The 12,946-nt window shown below is 43.3% G+C and overlaps 1 protein-coding gene across 2 annotated transcripts; it reads left to right on the forward strand.

Annotated features, from left to right (window-relative positions):
- The first annotated feature begins 243 nt into the window (after positions 1 to 243).
- On the forward strand, positions 244 to 10,402 carry LOC133348934 (aspartoacylase-like). Of its 2 annotated transcripts, none has more exons than XM_061562072.1 (7): positions 244 to 527; positions 2,797 to 3,042; positions 3,718 to 3,913; positions 5,759 to 5,852; positions 8,057 to 8,164; positions 8,957 to 9,066; positions 9,549 to 10,402. In XM_061562072.1, exons 2-7 carry the CDS (start codon positions 2,807 to 2,809, stop codon positions 9,762 to 9,764), a joined length of 960 nt encoding a protein of 319 aa, XP_061418056.1. In that variant the 5' UTR covers positions 244 to 527; positions 2,797 to 2,806; the 3' UTR covers positions 9,765 to 10,402. The 2 variants fall into 2 exon arrangements, with proteins under 2 accessions (XP_061418056.1, XP_061418057.1); XM_061562073.1 differs by lacking the exon at positions 5,759 to 5,852 and adding an exon at positions 4,705 to 4,798 and having other exon boundaries at positions 246 to 527.
- The last annotated feature ends 2,544 nt before the right edge of the window (positions 10,403 to 12,946 follow it).

The raw sequence follows: 12,946 nt of genomic DNA on the forward strand, positions 1-12,946 counted from the left end.
GGTGGGGGGTGTGGGGGGGTGGGGCTGGTGGGGGGGTGGGGGCTGGTGGGGGGGTGGGGGCTGGTGGGGGGGTGGGGGCTGGTGGGGGGGTGGTGAGAGGGGTGTGGGGGGGGCTGGGGGGGGGGTGGGGCGGGGCTGGTTGGGGCTGGTGGGGGGGGTGTGGGGCGGGGCTGGTGGGGGCTGGTGGGGGGGGTGTGGGGGGGGCTGGGGGGGGTGGGGCGGGGCTGGTGGGGGCTGGTGGGGGCTGGTGGGGGGGGTGTGGAGCTGGTGGGGGGGTGTGGAGATGGTGGCCGCCGCGTTGGACTTTGAAACTTTCTCCTTCACCGCCCCTCGGAGACGCAAAGAGATCTTACAATCAACGCTTGTTGGTCGATGTCTTTGATTTATCGCACTCGCTACGTCTCCACACACACGCCCCCCCCCTACCTACCACCACCACGTCGTTGAAAGTTGCGACAGCGACAGCAACAGCAACAACGACGGTCTCTCCCTTCTCTTCACGAACAACAACAACGACCCCGGGCCGGGTGAGTGAGTGCGGTCATCTTGATCACGTGAAGCTCCTCTCTCTCCCCTCAGCGCCCCCCTCTCTCTCCCCTCAGAGTCGTCGTTTTCCGAATCGATAAATCGTCGCGGACTCCCGAAACGACGCCCACGGAAATGTAACGCTTGGCATGCCCCATGCGACGTTTTTAATGCGCTAAATGTAACGTTAAGGTGGCCTAAGGCGGGTACGTATTGCATGGAATGTAACGTAACCCTGGCTACACGGTAACGTACGGAGTATAACGTAACCTAGTGTACATTGTACTGCACTAAATGTAACGTAACCTACGGAACATGGTACTGGACTCAATGTAACGTAACCTGGTGTACATTGTACTGCACTGAATGTAACGTTATCAAGTGTACACGGTAACGTACGAAATGTAACGTAACCTAGTGTACACGGTACTGCACTGAATGTAACGTAACGCATTCTACACGGTACTGCACTGAATGTAACGTCACCTAGTGTACACGGTACTGCACTGAATGTAACGTAGCCTAGTGTACATGGTACTGCACTGAATGTAACGTAACCTAGTGTACACGGTACTGCACTCAATGTAACGTAGCCTAGTGTACATGGTACTGCACTGAATGTAACGTAACCTAGTGTACATGGTACTGCACTGAATGTAACGTAACCTAGTGTACATGGTACTGCACTGAATGTAACGTAACCTAGTGTACACGGTACTGCACTGAATGTAACGTCACCTAGTGTACATGGTACTGCACTGAATGTAACGTAACCTAGTGTACACGGTACTGCACTGAATGTAACGTAGCCTAGTGTACATGGTACTGCACTGAATGTAACGTAACCTAGTGTACACGGTACTGCACTCAATGTAACGTAGCCTAGTGTACATGGTACTGCACTGAATGTAACGTAACCTAGTGTACATGGTACTGCACTGAATGTAACGTAACCTAGTGTACACGGTACTGCACTGAATGTAACGTAACCTAGTGTACATGGTACTGCACTCAATGTAACGTAACCTAGTGTACACGGTACTGCACTGAATGTAACGTAACCTAGTGTACATGGTACTGCACTGAATGTAACGTAACCTAGTGTACATGGTACTGCACTGAATGTAACGTAACCTAGTGTACACGGTACTGCACTGAATGTAACGTCACCTAGTGTACACGGTACTGCACTGAATGTAACGTAACCTAGTGTACAATGTACTGCACTGAATGTAACGTAACCTAGTGTACATGGTACTGCACTAAATGTAACGTAACCTAGTGTACATGGTACTGCACTGAATGTAACGTAACCTAGTGTACACGGTACTGCACTAAATGTAACGTCACCTAGTGTACACGGTACTGCACTAAATGTAACGTAACCTAGTGTACACGGTACTGCACTGAATGTAACGTCACCTAGTGTACACGGTACTGCACTGAATGTAACGTAACCTAGTGTACACGGTACTGCACTGAATGTAACGTAACCTAGTGTACATGGTACTGCACTCAATGTAACGTAACCTAGTGTACACGGTACTGCACTGAATGTAACGTAACATAGTGTACAAGGTACTGCACTGAATGTAACGTAACCTAGTGTACATGGTACTGCACTCAATGTAACGTAACCTAGTGTACACGGTACTGCACTGAATGTAACGTAACCTAGTGTACAAGGTACTACATGCACTGAATGTATATTTAATTAAGTAGAACGTGTTGTCTATATAGTATTTATTTAAAGTTGCGCATTTGGATGTGACGTCACATTTCTCAACCCCCCCCCCCCCCTAGGTGCGTGACGTCATTTATGGACGGCCCCTAATCCAGTTAAAATTTTAACACAGACTTAGACGTGTCCTGATTAAGTACTGTACTTAGCTGACGGGTACTGTACATACAGAATGTCACGGACACATACTTAACAGAAAAAAGGGGAAACCCTATTCTCACATAAACCTGTTAAACACATACCTAACACGAATGCAAACTTTACACATGTATATACACCTGGTTTGGGCACACAACTAAAAACAGTTGCATACGTGCCACTCTTAACAACCTTAAAGTTGACAGCCTGGCATAAGCACTTCAGCGATGTTCACCACCACCACCTAGTGGTGATTTGGTGGCTATTGCTGTTGTTGGGGATAAGCAAATGTTGTGAAATTCCTCATGCTATGATTGCAATGATTCGCACTGAACATCCACACCAGACCAGTTTCAGCCCCTCTCGTATGCGTCGGTATGTCTCCCAAGCAGCTTGCAAAGGATGGAATCGGTGCCACCCGTCAGCCGCGTGGCTATCTTTGGCGGCACACATGGAGACGAAATGTCCGGGGTGTGCTTGGCGCGCCACTGGCTGTCGGACGCTGGCGAGGCAGCTGCGGAGATATCTCGTCCGTCGTTCAGCAGCACGCCTGTCGTGGCCAACCCCCGTGCCGTGCAGCGCTGCACACGTTACATTGACACCGATCTCAACCGCTGTTTCACGCACGAACAGCTCGCGTAAGTGAGAGTGCCCGTCATCCCATCGTGTGCCTTGTTTTAGCCTGGTTATGTCTTTCCCGGGGGAATCCTTGTAAGCGTCAGAACACCTAGATACAAGGTATCTGCAATTGCAGCAGGAAGTATGTTTCCCACTTCTTGTTTGGAATCCAGACATTTTGATTCTATGAAGTATTGACTAGGATTAAGTGGTGGGCTTGCAGCAATTCGTCAATTAAAATGTATTGTTATGCTCATAATACATGCATGGAATTTTTTGTAAAGAAAAACTTTATGATTTATGTCTTATGAAAATTGACACAAGGTGAGTTGATATTTTCTGTGTGGAAAAGTAAGTGGGATTGGGCAAGACGGTTCGCTAGCAGGGGTTGATGGCCAATGGTCGAGAGTGGTAATGGTGGAGTGCCAGTCAAAGGAGAGTACATGCTAGAGAGGATAACCACCATGGAGATGGAAAAATAAGATCAGCTCATAGGATTGTGGCATCACTGGGCTATGAGGATGGAACCTGGCTTATGTCTAATAATGAAACTGCCTCAATTATTGGCTAATGATCACTTGATAAAATGTATTATCAAAGTGAATATCAACTTTTCATCTGGTCACATGAATTTCAGCTAGTTGAAACTATTAACATGACGCCTTTTTTGTATTTTGTGTTTTTGATTCACAAAGGGTGGAAGTAAAGGAGGACACCCCGTATGAGACTCTACGAGCACAAGAACTAAATCGCCTGTTTGGGCCCAAGGGCTCGGATCAAGCCTTTGACTTTATAATAGACATGCACAACACCACGTCGAACATGGGCAACTGCCTGATTGTGTCTAACTCCGCCGACATCTTGGCCTTGCACATGGCTCGATACATGCAGGTGATGCATCAAACATGAGCTGTTTTGTTTATTCCAAAATATCATGCAAGATTCAATATTTGTATATATTTGAGAAATATATATTTTACAATTAACAAATGTAATATACCTTCTTGGTCATGGAAAATGTCAATCAACCTACTCTTTGTTTTTTTCGGTAAAGTCACTTAGGTAAAAAATAAAATAAAATAAATGAAAACAACTAAATTAAATCACGACGTTTCGGGCGCAACACAAGCGTCCTTCAGTTTTCATTTATTTTATTTTTTACCTACGTGACTTTACCGAAAAAACCAAGGAGTATGAATCCTTGCAGTCACGAAAGCTTTAAATCTAGAATTAACGTCAATCAACTTTGAATTATTCTTGTCCACCGTAACTTTTAAACAATCAAGAAACCAGTTGTAAAGTAACTTGCCTATGGGTTCTCACCGATGCTAAGGTCCTGCCAATAAGTCAAGGCATTTTTCGAATCGTGATTATTTGAAAGAGGCTTTGATCACATGCAAACTCAACATAAAAAATTGTGGCTTGTGAAAAGCGTATTTAATTTTAGGTTCCCACACCACTTTGCACTGCAATTGAGATGCAGACGGGCAGTGGTTGGTCCAACTCTGGCCAGTTACGGAAGGATATTGGTTAAATATCTTTGGTTCTAATTTAAAGGATATCCTAAAGAATAACAATCATGTATGGCTTAATCGTCACTGGAAGATCACCAATTTTCTTCAAGGCACTGCTCCAAAATGTGTTTAATTTCTACCTTTATATTTACTTCTGACCTCCCACAGGACATCTGTAAGAGTGCAATCAGCCCAGTGTTCTTGAATGAGATGGCAGGTGTGGAGAGGTGTTATGCAACTAGTGTATCCAAACATGGCATAGGTAAGGATGTCTATTTGCAGACTACACAAGGCTTGTTTAGACTACCCAACTGGTTTCACGTAAACAGGTTTTGTGTGCACAGTTTTAATTTTAAATTAACTGCATTAGACAAATACATTTGTAATTATACACTCAAAGATGTTATGTTAGACCTCGTTGGTGAAACTGATTGTGGATGTATAAACAAGCTTAAGTATTTGAGTTCTCAAGTGCTGTACTGAGATTTGTGGCTTAAACCATTTGTTTGATTCTTTCGAAATCCCACCTGCCATTGTCCAATATCTGTTATTTTTTTAAAACTGGTTTTATTGTACTACTGTTGACTGGCTTACATTTTGATTATCTTTCACCTATCCACAATAAGTTGCCTTTTTTCAACTCTTTTATGTCTGCCTTTTTCATGTAATCGATTTTCTGGTAAGCACGCTCAACTACCTTGTGGCTTTTCGCAACACCAATCTTCTCTCTTTTATTGAAAACTACAGTCTACAGGATTATTATCACAAATCCAACTGACACACCAGTACCTAAAGGAACTTGCAACCCAAAACACAATTACTGTTGTAGTTACACATCTATACTGTGTGTTCCATGCTATCTTGAGACAAATTTAAAGCTTTTTTCAGTGAGGATTAAATTAAACTTTGCACACACCTGCAATAGTGTTACGCCTAATGTAAGCTGCAAACACATGTTGGCCAGCCAATGACATATGCGTAGGTATATGTCTACTATATTAAACCGATAGAATGTTAGGTTGCTTATTTAACTCACAACATGTAGTTGGTTATGCAATTGAAGGCAGTGTTGCTAGACGTATCAATTGTAAGGCTTATTTATAGGTAAAGGTGTTCGGATGTCCATTTTTGAGAGGCTGCTGACCATACATTGCGAGGCACTGCATTCCGTTGCTTTGTAATGCTTTTTATTTCACTTTCTGTTTCTCCATTTGATCTTCAGAGCAAGTGCCAACCCATGCCATGCCCTGTGCTACTCACAGAGCACCCTGTGCTGCAGTATGCCACAGGGAGATCTGTAGCCAAGCATAGCCTTGGTAAGCAAACCTGACGATCTTCTTCCACAAAGGGCCTTTTTTAGGTCACGTACAATACACCAACGTCTGCTTTCTTAAGGATGATACTATGGACACAATTGAGAAATTATTGAGTGTCATGTTTTTTGTTACTTATTCACCCAAAACCATGACGTGCATGGTAGTAAAGAAATTGAAGTCTGCTTACATTTCGATTGAAAGCTTTCGTGACTGCAGGGATTCATCTTCTTGGTTCTTTCGGTAAAGTCACGTAGAAGGGAAATAATAAAATGATAATAAAAAAAACATAATAAAATTATTAAATTTCGATTTAAAGCTTTCGTGACTGCAGGGATTCATCTTCTTGGTTCTTTCGATAAAGTCACGTAGAAGGGAAATAATAAAATAATAATAAATAATAAATAATAAAATTATTAAATTTCGATTGAAAGCTTTCGTGACTGCAGGGATTCATCTTCTTGGTTCTTTCGGTAAAGTCACGTAGAAGGGAAATAATAAAAATAAAACATAATAAAATAATTCTAACGACGTTTCGGCCACAACGCCTGTTCTTCGCCTGAGGACGACTGCTTGCATTGTGGCCGAAACGTCGTGAGAATTATTTTATTATGTTTTATTATTTTATTATTTCCCTTCTACGTGACTTTACCGAAAGAACCAAGAAGTCTGCTCACATGTTTTAAAAAATGCCGATCCACCTCTGAAACTTCGTCTTAATCGTTTCTTGGACTGAAGCGCCGCTATCACGGGTTCGATATTTTTTGGAGCACGCTGGCCATGGCTTAAATGTGATTGAAATGGACAGCTCGTTTGAATTTGCTAATTTTAAAAACAAGACACAAATGCAATGAAAAACCAAGCATTTGGAAATAGGACATGCGCGTATTGCAAAGTAACTGCATATATTTTATAGTGTGTACGAAAAAATAGATACAAATTTTTGCTATTAGTGTATACTATTGTAGACTATTAGGTATGTGTAATAATGTATTACAACTTGCAACGATCATCTCAAGGCTCTTCGTCATCTACGTCCACTCATTACCATCGATATTGCGAACACCCTCGCCTGGAGTATAGTCGGGTCTAGCATCGACGACTGTAATGCCATTCTCATCATCATCAAAGAAACATCCTCAAATTGCAACGATTAGAGAACAACCTTGCTCCTGTCGTCCTTGGTGTTCATCATCTATATGACTCGACTCAGCCACCGCTGTCCATACTCTTCATTGGCTCCCTTTCGCCAGCAGGACAAATTACAAAATCGCCTGCCTTTGTCACCGTGCCTTCACCGCCAGTTCCCCATCATACCTCGCCTCACTACTGAAGCTCAGTGTAGAACCCTAGGCAGCGTCACTCAATCTGCTTCGAACACCAAGATCTCGAACTGTTACAGGCTCACGTCGGTTCTCTGCTGTCGCCCCCTTGGTGTGGAACTCTTATCCCTTTGCAAATCTGCAACATTAAATGCACTCTGACTTTCAAGAAAACATCTAAAGGCCTATCGGTTTGGTCAGGCTTTGGAGCCGCCCTGGGTTTGGCTTCATGCCTCTGAGTTGTTGACTTGTGTGCAAAATCTGGACCGTTACAAATGTTATTATTCAACTCTTTTTGTACATTATTCGGTAGATTTTACAAATGTCACGTGCTGAGGGTTTGGCTTGATTTTGTATAGCTGCCAGTTCACATCTAAAGAGATGTGAAGTATTAAAGCCCCAAAGCGGTTTAAGAGAAATCAAAAAGTTACAGTGGCCCAACAATGGGTGTGCAGAGGACATGCACAACAACCTCATTTATCCACCAGCCTTTAAAAAATGGTAAAGCAACATGTGAAAAATGGCAACTCTAATCCACCATTAATTATTGAGGAACTATTACACAACCCCCTACAGGGTGTCCCGAATAATGTATAAACACTTGAATTAGCCAAACTAAATTTCAGAAAGGGATGATGCTCAATGTGACATGTACCTAACATGTTACCGTGTCATGGACTGATCACGTGTAGTCAGGCAAACTTACCCATGAGGCAGTGCAAAACGCAAGATGGTGCAAGCTCTCTTGACCTGAGAACAACGCTTACGCCTTGCCTCGACACGTGTGAGGAGAGAATTAGAGTTTTAATATATACCATCACGGCTTCCAAACACAATTTTCCTTTAATTATCTTCTGTTTTATACTTTTATGATGCGTGTTTTAGCACTAGAGCTTGGGCCTCAACCACAAGGTGTTGCACGGGCAGATGTTCTCATCCGCATGAGGAAGCTGGTCACAACGGCCCTTGACTTCCTGCATCTTTTCAACACAGGTTGGAAAATTCTGCATTTTTTTTCTTCCCACGCACGGGACACAAATAAAATAACTTAATCCAATTTATGTGGGAAAGATCTGATGGACTCGTGTAGAGTGTCAATAACATCATGCACTCATTGGAAATTATCCCCATTTTTGTGTGGCTTTATAAACCATGTGGCTGGACAAAGCACAAAGGTTTGCACGAAATATTTAAGCCAGTGTTTTCTCGCACAGTTGACAATTGGCATACACATGAGTTTTGCTCATTTTGCCCCTTTTCCCATTGGCACAACAACTTTGCATGCAGCGTCCATCTGCACTTGCACAGTAGCAGAGCTTGCAGCACCCACCCCCATTCTGTTCGCACGGTAACATCGCCAGCTCTACTGTCCCGTTGGGTGTCTTCGCTACTTGCACCTAGCAGTATATTTTCCCTCAGTTTCCCATGTCATTTTTTTATGTTATGTATTTGTCAACGACTGCCAATCCAGTCTCTGAATATACAGTAAAATTTTGGATTGCGAGAATAATTCGTTCTGGAAACGTGTTTGTAATCCAAAGCACTCGTATATCAGTTGTGATCACGTGACGCTCAGCAGACAAAGCGTATACACGTACTACTCGTATTGCAAGACCTCGCTCGTTTATCAAATGAATATTTATTTTAAAAATTGCTCGTCTTGCAAAATACTCGCAGACCAAGTTACTCGTAATCCTAAGGTTTTACTGTATATACATTACGTATTAACAGCCTACATTGCTTTAACGTTGTGACGTGGCTTCTTGTTGGCAATGCGTGACGTAGGACACGAGTTTCCGGCTGGCAACTTGGAGGTGTGCCGTGTCACTGAGCGCATTGATTACCCTCGGGACTCGCATGGGAATTTGACAGCCGTCATCCACCCTGATCTACAGGTCTCTACTGCCTACACACTGCATTGTCCATCATCAAAAGGGTGGTTTTGCTCTTTTCGTTAATTCGCCTCTAACTTAAAAAACCATTGCAAACATTTTACACCTTAATATCTATGCTTTTTTACCCTTGCAACCTGTATTTTTGTCTTTGCAGTAGTCCCATATCTCTTTTGTAAAATATCTCAAAATAGAAATCCAGGAATGTCTTATCAACACTTTATCGATTAGTATCTTAATTTATAACTGAGTTATGTTTTACATGTTGGTATTTATTAAATACAAATTTTAATTAAAAATTATAATTTACTTCATTACATTTTTAAGTTTGAATTCCCTTCAGTATGGAGTTTACTTATGAATCCTACACTATTTCCCTCAGCACTGCTGTTGTCTTTAACCTCAACACACATACCACCACCCCAATTAAAGACGAGTGGAGATGTAATTGCATTGGTGCATTTTCTCCTTCATCACCCTCGCAGGATCGTGACTGGGAGCCACTGCATCCAGGAAAGCCTGTATTCCTCACTCTGGATGGAGCAACCATTCCGTACAAGGGCCCTAGTGTCACTATCCCTGCCTTTATCAATGAGGCAGCCTACTATGAGAAAGGCCTGGCCTTCTGGGCAACCCAGCGTGAAATGCTACACTTCCCAGCTCTTCGCGTGGATGGGCAAGCCAGCCAGGCTCATATTTAATTGTTGTGCCTTAAGTTGCTCTGCACTGTTAACAATCAAATTGCATCACACGTACTTATAGATCTATTTTAAAACTAAAAGTAATTTTGTACTAGCATTCGAATATGTCGACAATATAAATTGCCTAAGGTGTATCAATAACTTAGAAAATCTGGCACCGTATTTGCAAAATGTTTTCTACTGTAAAGTTGAAGATGAAAGCTCTGGTACTTGGCCTAGATTAGGCATTACATGCTGATGTTGCCTTATTTTTCTAAATGTGTAAATTCCCCACAATAGCAATTGGGAAATAATGATTCTTGAGCTTTTTGGGGCTTGAAATGCACTGGTTTCTTGGGTTTATGCAGTAAAAATTATTTAGCAAATATGAATGAACGCTAATCGATGGACTTGGACTGACCGAGATAGTACTAACCGAGTGCCTCACATCTTTGGTTTTATCTCCTAGTAATAACTAGTCGGGATAAAAATATATATAGATTTGCAATGCATTGGATGTGCTTAGGGATTGTTCATTATGTATGTATGTTGAACTTCTTACGTAGCTAACTGTACTAATCAGAGGTCCGGGGAAGGACAACTAAACTAAACAAAAATCAGTGCTAAAGAAATGAGTTTTCAATAAAGACTTGAAATTGCTTACTCCAGTGGCTTCATAATAGGAAGAGCGTTCCAGACGGCTGCAGAAGCGCATCTGAAAGTGCTCGATGCAGTAGTCGTCTTTTGCTTGATGGCTCGCCAAAATCCGCTGCGAGGTTGATCGGAGTTCGTGTGGTTTATGCTCATTTGTGAGACCAGCAAGATACTGTGGTTCATTTGTGGCAAGCACTTTGTGTGTATGAGTGAGACCTTATAATGTATTCGTTTGGCAACCTGGAAGGCAATACAACTCGGCGAGCACTGGACAGACATGGTCGGATCTTGCAGTACCCGTCAGAGAATTTTATACATGCAGTGAGTAGCAATATTTTAGTCTTGTCGATACTATGGTAAACACCGCGTTATTGGCTATGTCATGACTCAATAGTGGTTGAATTTGTCGTAGAGCCTCGATATGAAAATTGCAGGACTTGACTACATTCTGCATGTCGTGAGCAAAGTACATATTCTGTTCGAGTATGGTGCCCGAGGCTCTTTAGATGAGTATAAAATTGTATCCTGAAGTCCATGACCGCCACACCTGATCCACAATTTGCCTGAGTCCCAACCAGCCGAACCTCCAATTTTTCTGGATTAAGCAGCATTTTGTTTCGTGCAAACTACACGTGTACCGCTCACATGCAATATACGAGGTTACCGAGGCTCTCCAAATCTAACTTTAACTTCACTATGGTGTACAATTGTGTATCATCAGCATATCGAAGGAATTTGATGTTATGGGATAAGATGACATCGGACAGATGTATGTTGAAAAAATTTACCCGTAAAAACAAAGTTTTTCACTATAAATCCTTTATATGCGTGGCGGCTAGAGTCCTCTCGTCCTCTGGCTTGAGATGGCTGCCACCTATGGGTCAGATGATTGTCTGCCACCATTAAGCAATTGGTAATTAAATATTTTTAAAAAATTCCCTAAACAGTGTAAAATTTTGGACATTTTTTTTCACGAAAATTAATTGTCATGCACAACGAGTCTGTGTGCAAAATGTCAGTTCGATTGGATCACGGGAAGTGGGTTAAAAAACGACCGAAAGATTTGCACGGTCGCAAGCAAGCAAGCAAGTGAACTTAATATAAAGGATTTAAAAAAGGAAGGGCCTGAGGATGGATCCCTGTGGTACGCAGACCAAGCACGGCATCGGCGATGACTGTTCGTCGCCCAGCTTGAACTGTGATCGACCTTTTAGGTATCCATCCTAGTGCCGTACCCGATACACCGAACCTTGACCTTAGCCGCCGGATGAGTATCTCGCGGTCAATAGTGTCGAAGGTGGCTGAGAGATCGAAGCCAATCAATGCTGATCTTGTAGAGGTCATCGGTCATCTTTAGTAGAGCTGTCTCAGTGCTGTGGAACTTCCAGTACGCCGACTACAACAGTTTGAATCTGCCCGTTGCAGCGACATGGGGAAGTAACCGCTTCGGACACAGGTGCCCTATGACCTTTGACATCGTACTCAGGTTTGAGATTGAGCAATAGTTTGCAGGATTACTGGCACAAGCCAGCTTTTTTCAGGAGTGGTGTTACCTGCGCCATTTTGAACCGGTCTGGGAAACAGCCCTGACTGAATGAAAGATGTGCCAAGTGGACAATTGGCGGCGCAAGCACTTCCAGAGCACATTGCTTCAACAAGGATCCTGGGAGGACGTCGAGTGGAGATGACTTCATGTGAAGTGATGGAATCAAAGAGAAAACGTCTTTTGAAGACACCGGCTTGAACGTGGTTAGAAAGGTGTCCGGGTGAGTGCTTACAATTTCAGAAAACGTGAGCGGGGTACGATGGTGCGATGCGAGGGAAGACGTGCAGGAGTTTGCGATGGTGATCGGCTTGTTGGTGAAGTAAGTTTTGTAAGAGGTGCCAAGTTTCAGTGAGGCCAGGGGATCGTGAAGGTGAGGGACCATGTTGCTACCAAGATGTAGAAGATCCTTGAGGGTTTTCCAAAGGATGTGTGGTTTTCCAAAGGATGTGTGGTTTTCCGGTAGCTGTTTTGATGCGTTCTTCAATTTAGAAGGAACGTGAGGCAAGGATAAGTTCGTTGGTTCTCCTACAGACAGCTCTGTAGGCAACTCGATCAGCAGGAAGACCACTGTGGGACGCGATCCTTTCAAGGCGCCTCCTGATTCGCTGAGCAAGGATGGCGTCTCTTGAGATCCAGCGAGTGTCGTGGGAAGACTGCCTCGTGGTTCGTGGTTTTAATGGTGCCAGCTTGCTCAGCACCACCCTCAGGTGAGCTTCCAGTTGAAGAGCGCGGACAGTTGGATCTGATGATGGGGATTAAATTGAAGGCGAATTTTCGAGGAGGTGCTGTAGAGTGCAAAACTTGATACCCTTGAAATTACGGGAGTGGTGGGTGATTTTTGACGGTGATTGGCTTGGGAATTAGAAGGGAAAATAGTATGAGGTGGTGGTCTGAGTAACCAGTTTGGAAAACTCTCAGTGCAGAGATGCGACGATCCAGGTCAGGTTCCAGAACCAGGTCGAGCATACTCTCAACATTTGTTGAGGAAGCTCCGGTAATTACC

This window comes from Lethenteron reissneri, chromosome 28 (assembly GCF_015708825.2).
Source record: "Lethenteron reissneri isolate LAM-NWPU_2019-01 chromosome 28, ASM1570882v1, whole genome shotgun sequence".
In the NCBI taxonomy this organism is placed as follows: Eukaryota; Metazoa; Chordata; class Hyperoartia; order Petromyzontiformes; family Petromyzontidae; genus Lethenteron; species Lethenteron reissneri.

What these genes read in the sequence shown, in the direction of transcription:
- LOC133348934 (XM_061562072.1), top strand. Translation starts at nt 2,807, where the DNA reads ATGGAATCGGTGCCACCCGTCAGCCGCGTGGCTATCTTTGGCGGCACA. An exon ending in TGTAGCCAAGCATAGCCTTG is followed by an intron (nt 5,853 to 8,056) that starts GTAAGCAAACCT and finishes TGCGTGTTTTAG; the next exon opens with CACTAGAGCTTGGGCCTCAA. An exon ending in CCTGCATCTTTTCAACACAG is followed by an intron (nt 8,165 to 8,956) that starts GTTGGAAAATTC and finishes TGCGTGACGTAG; the next exon opens with GACACGAGTTTCCGGCTGGC.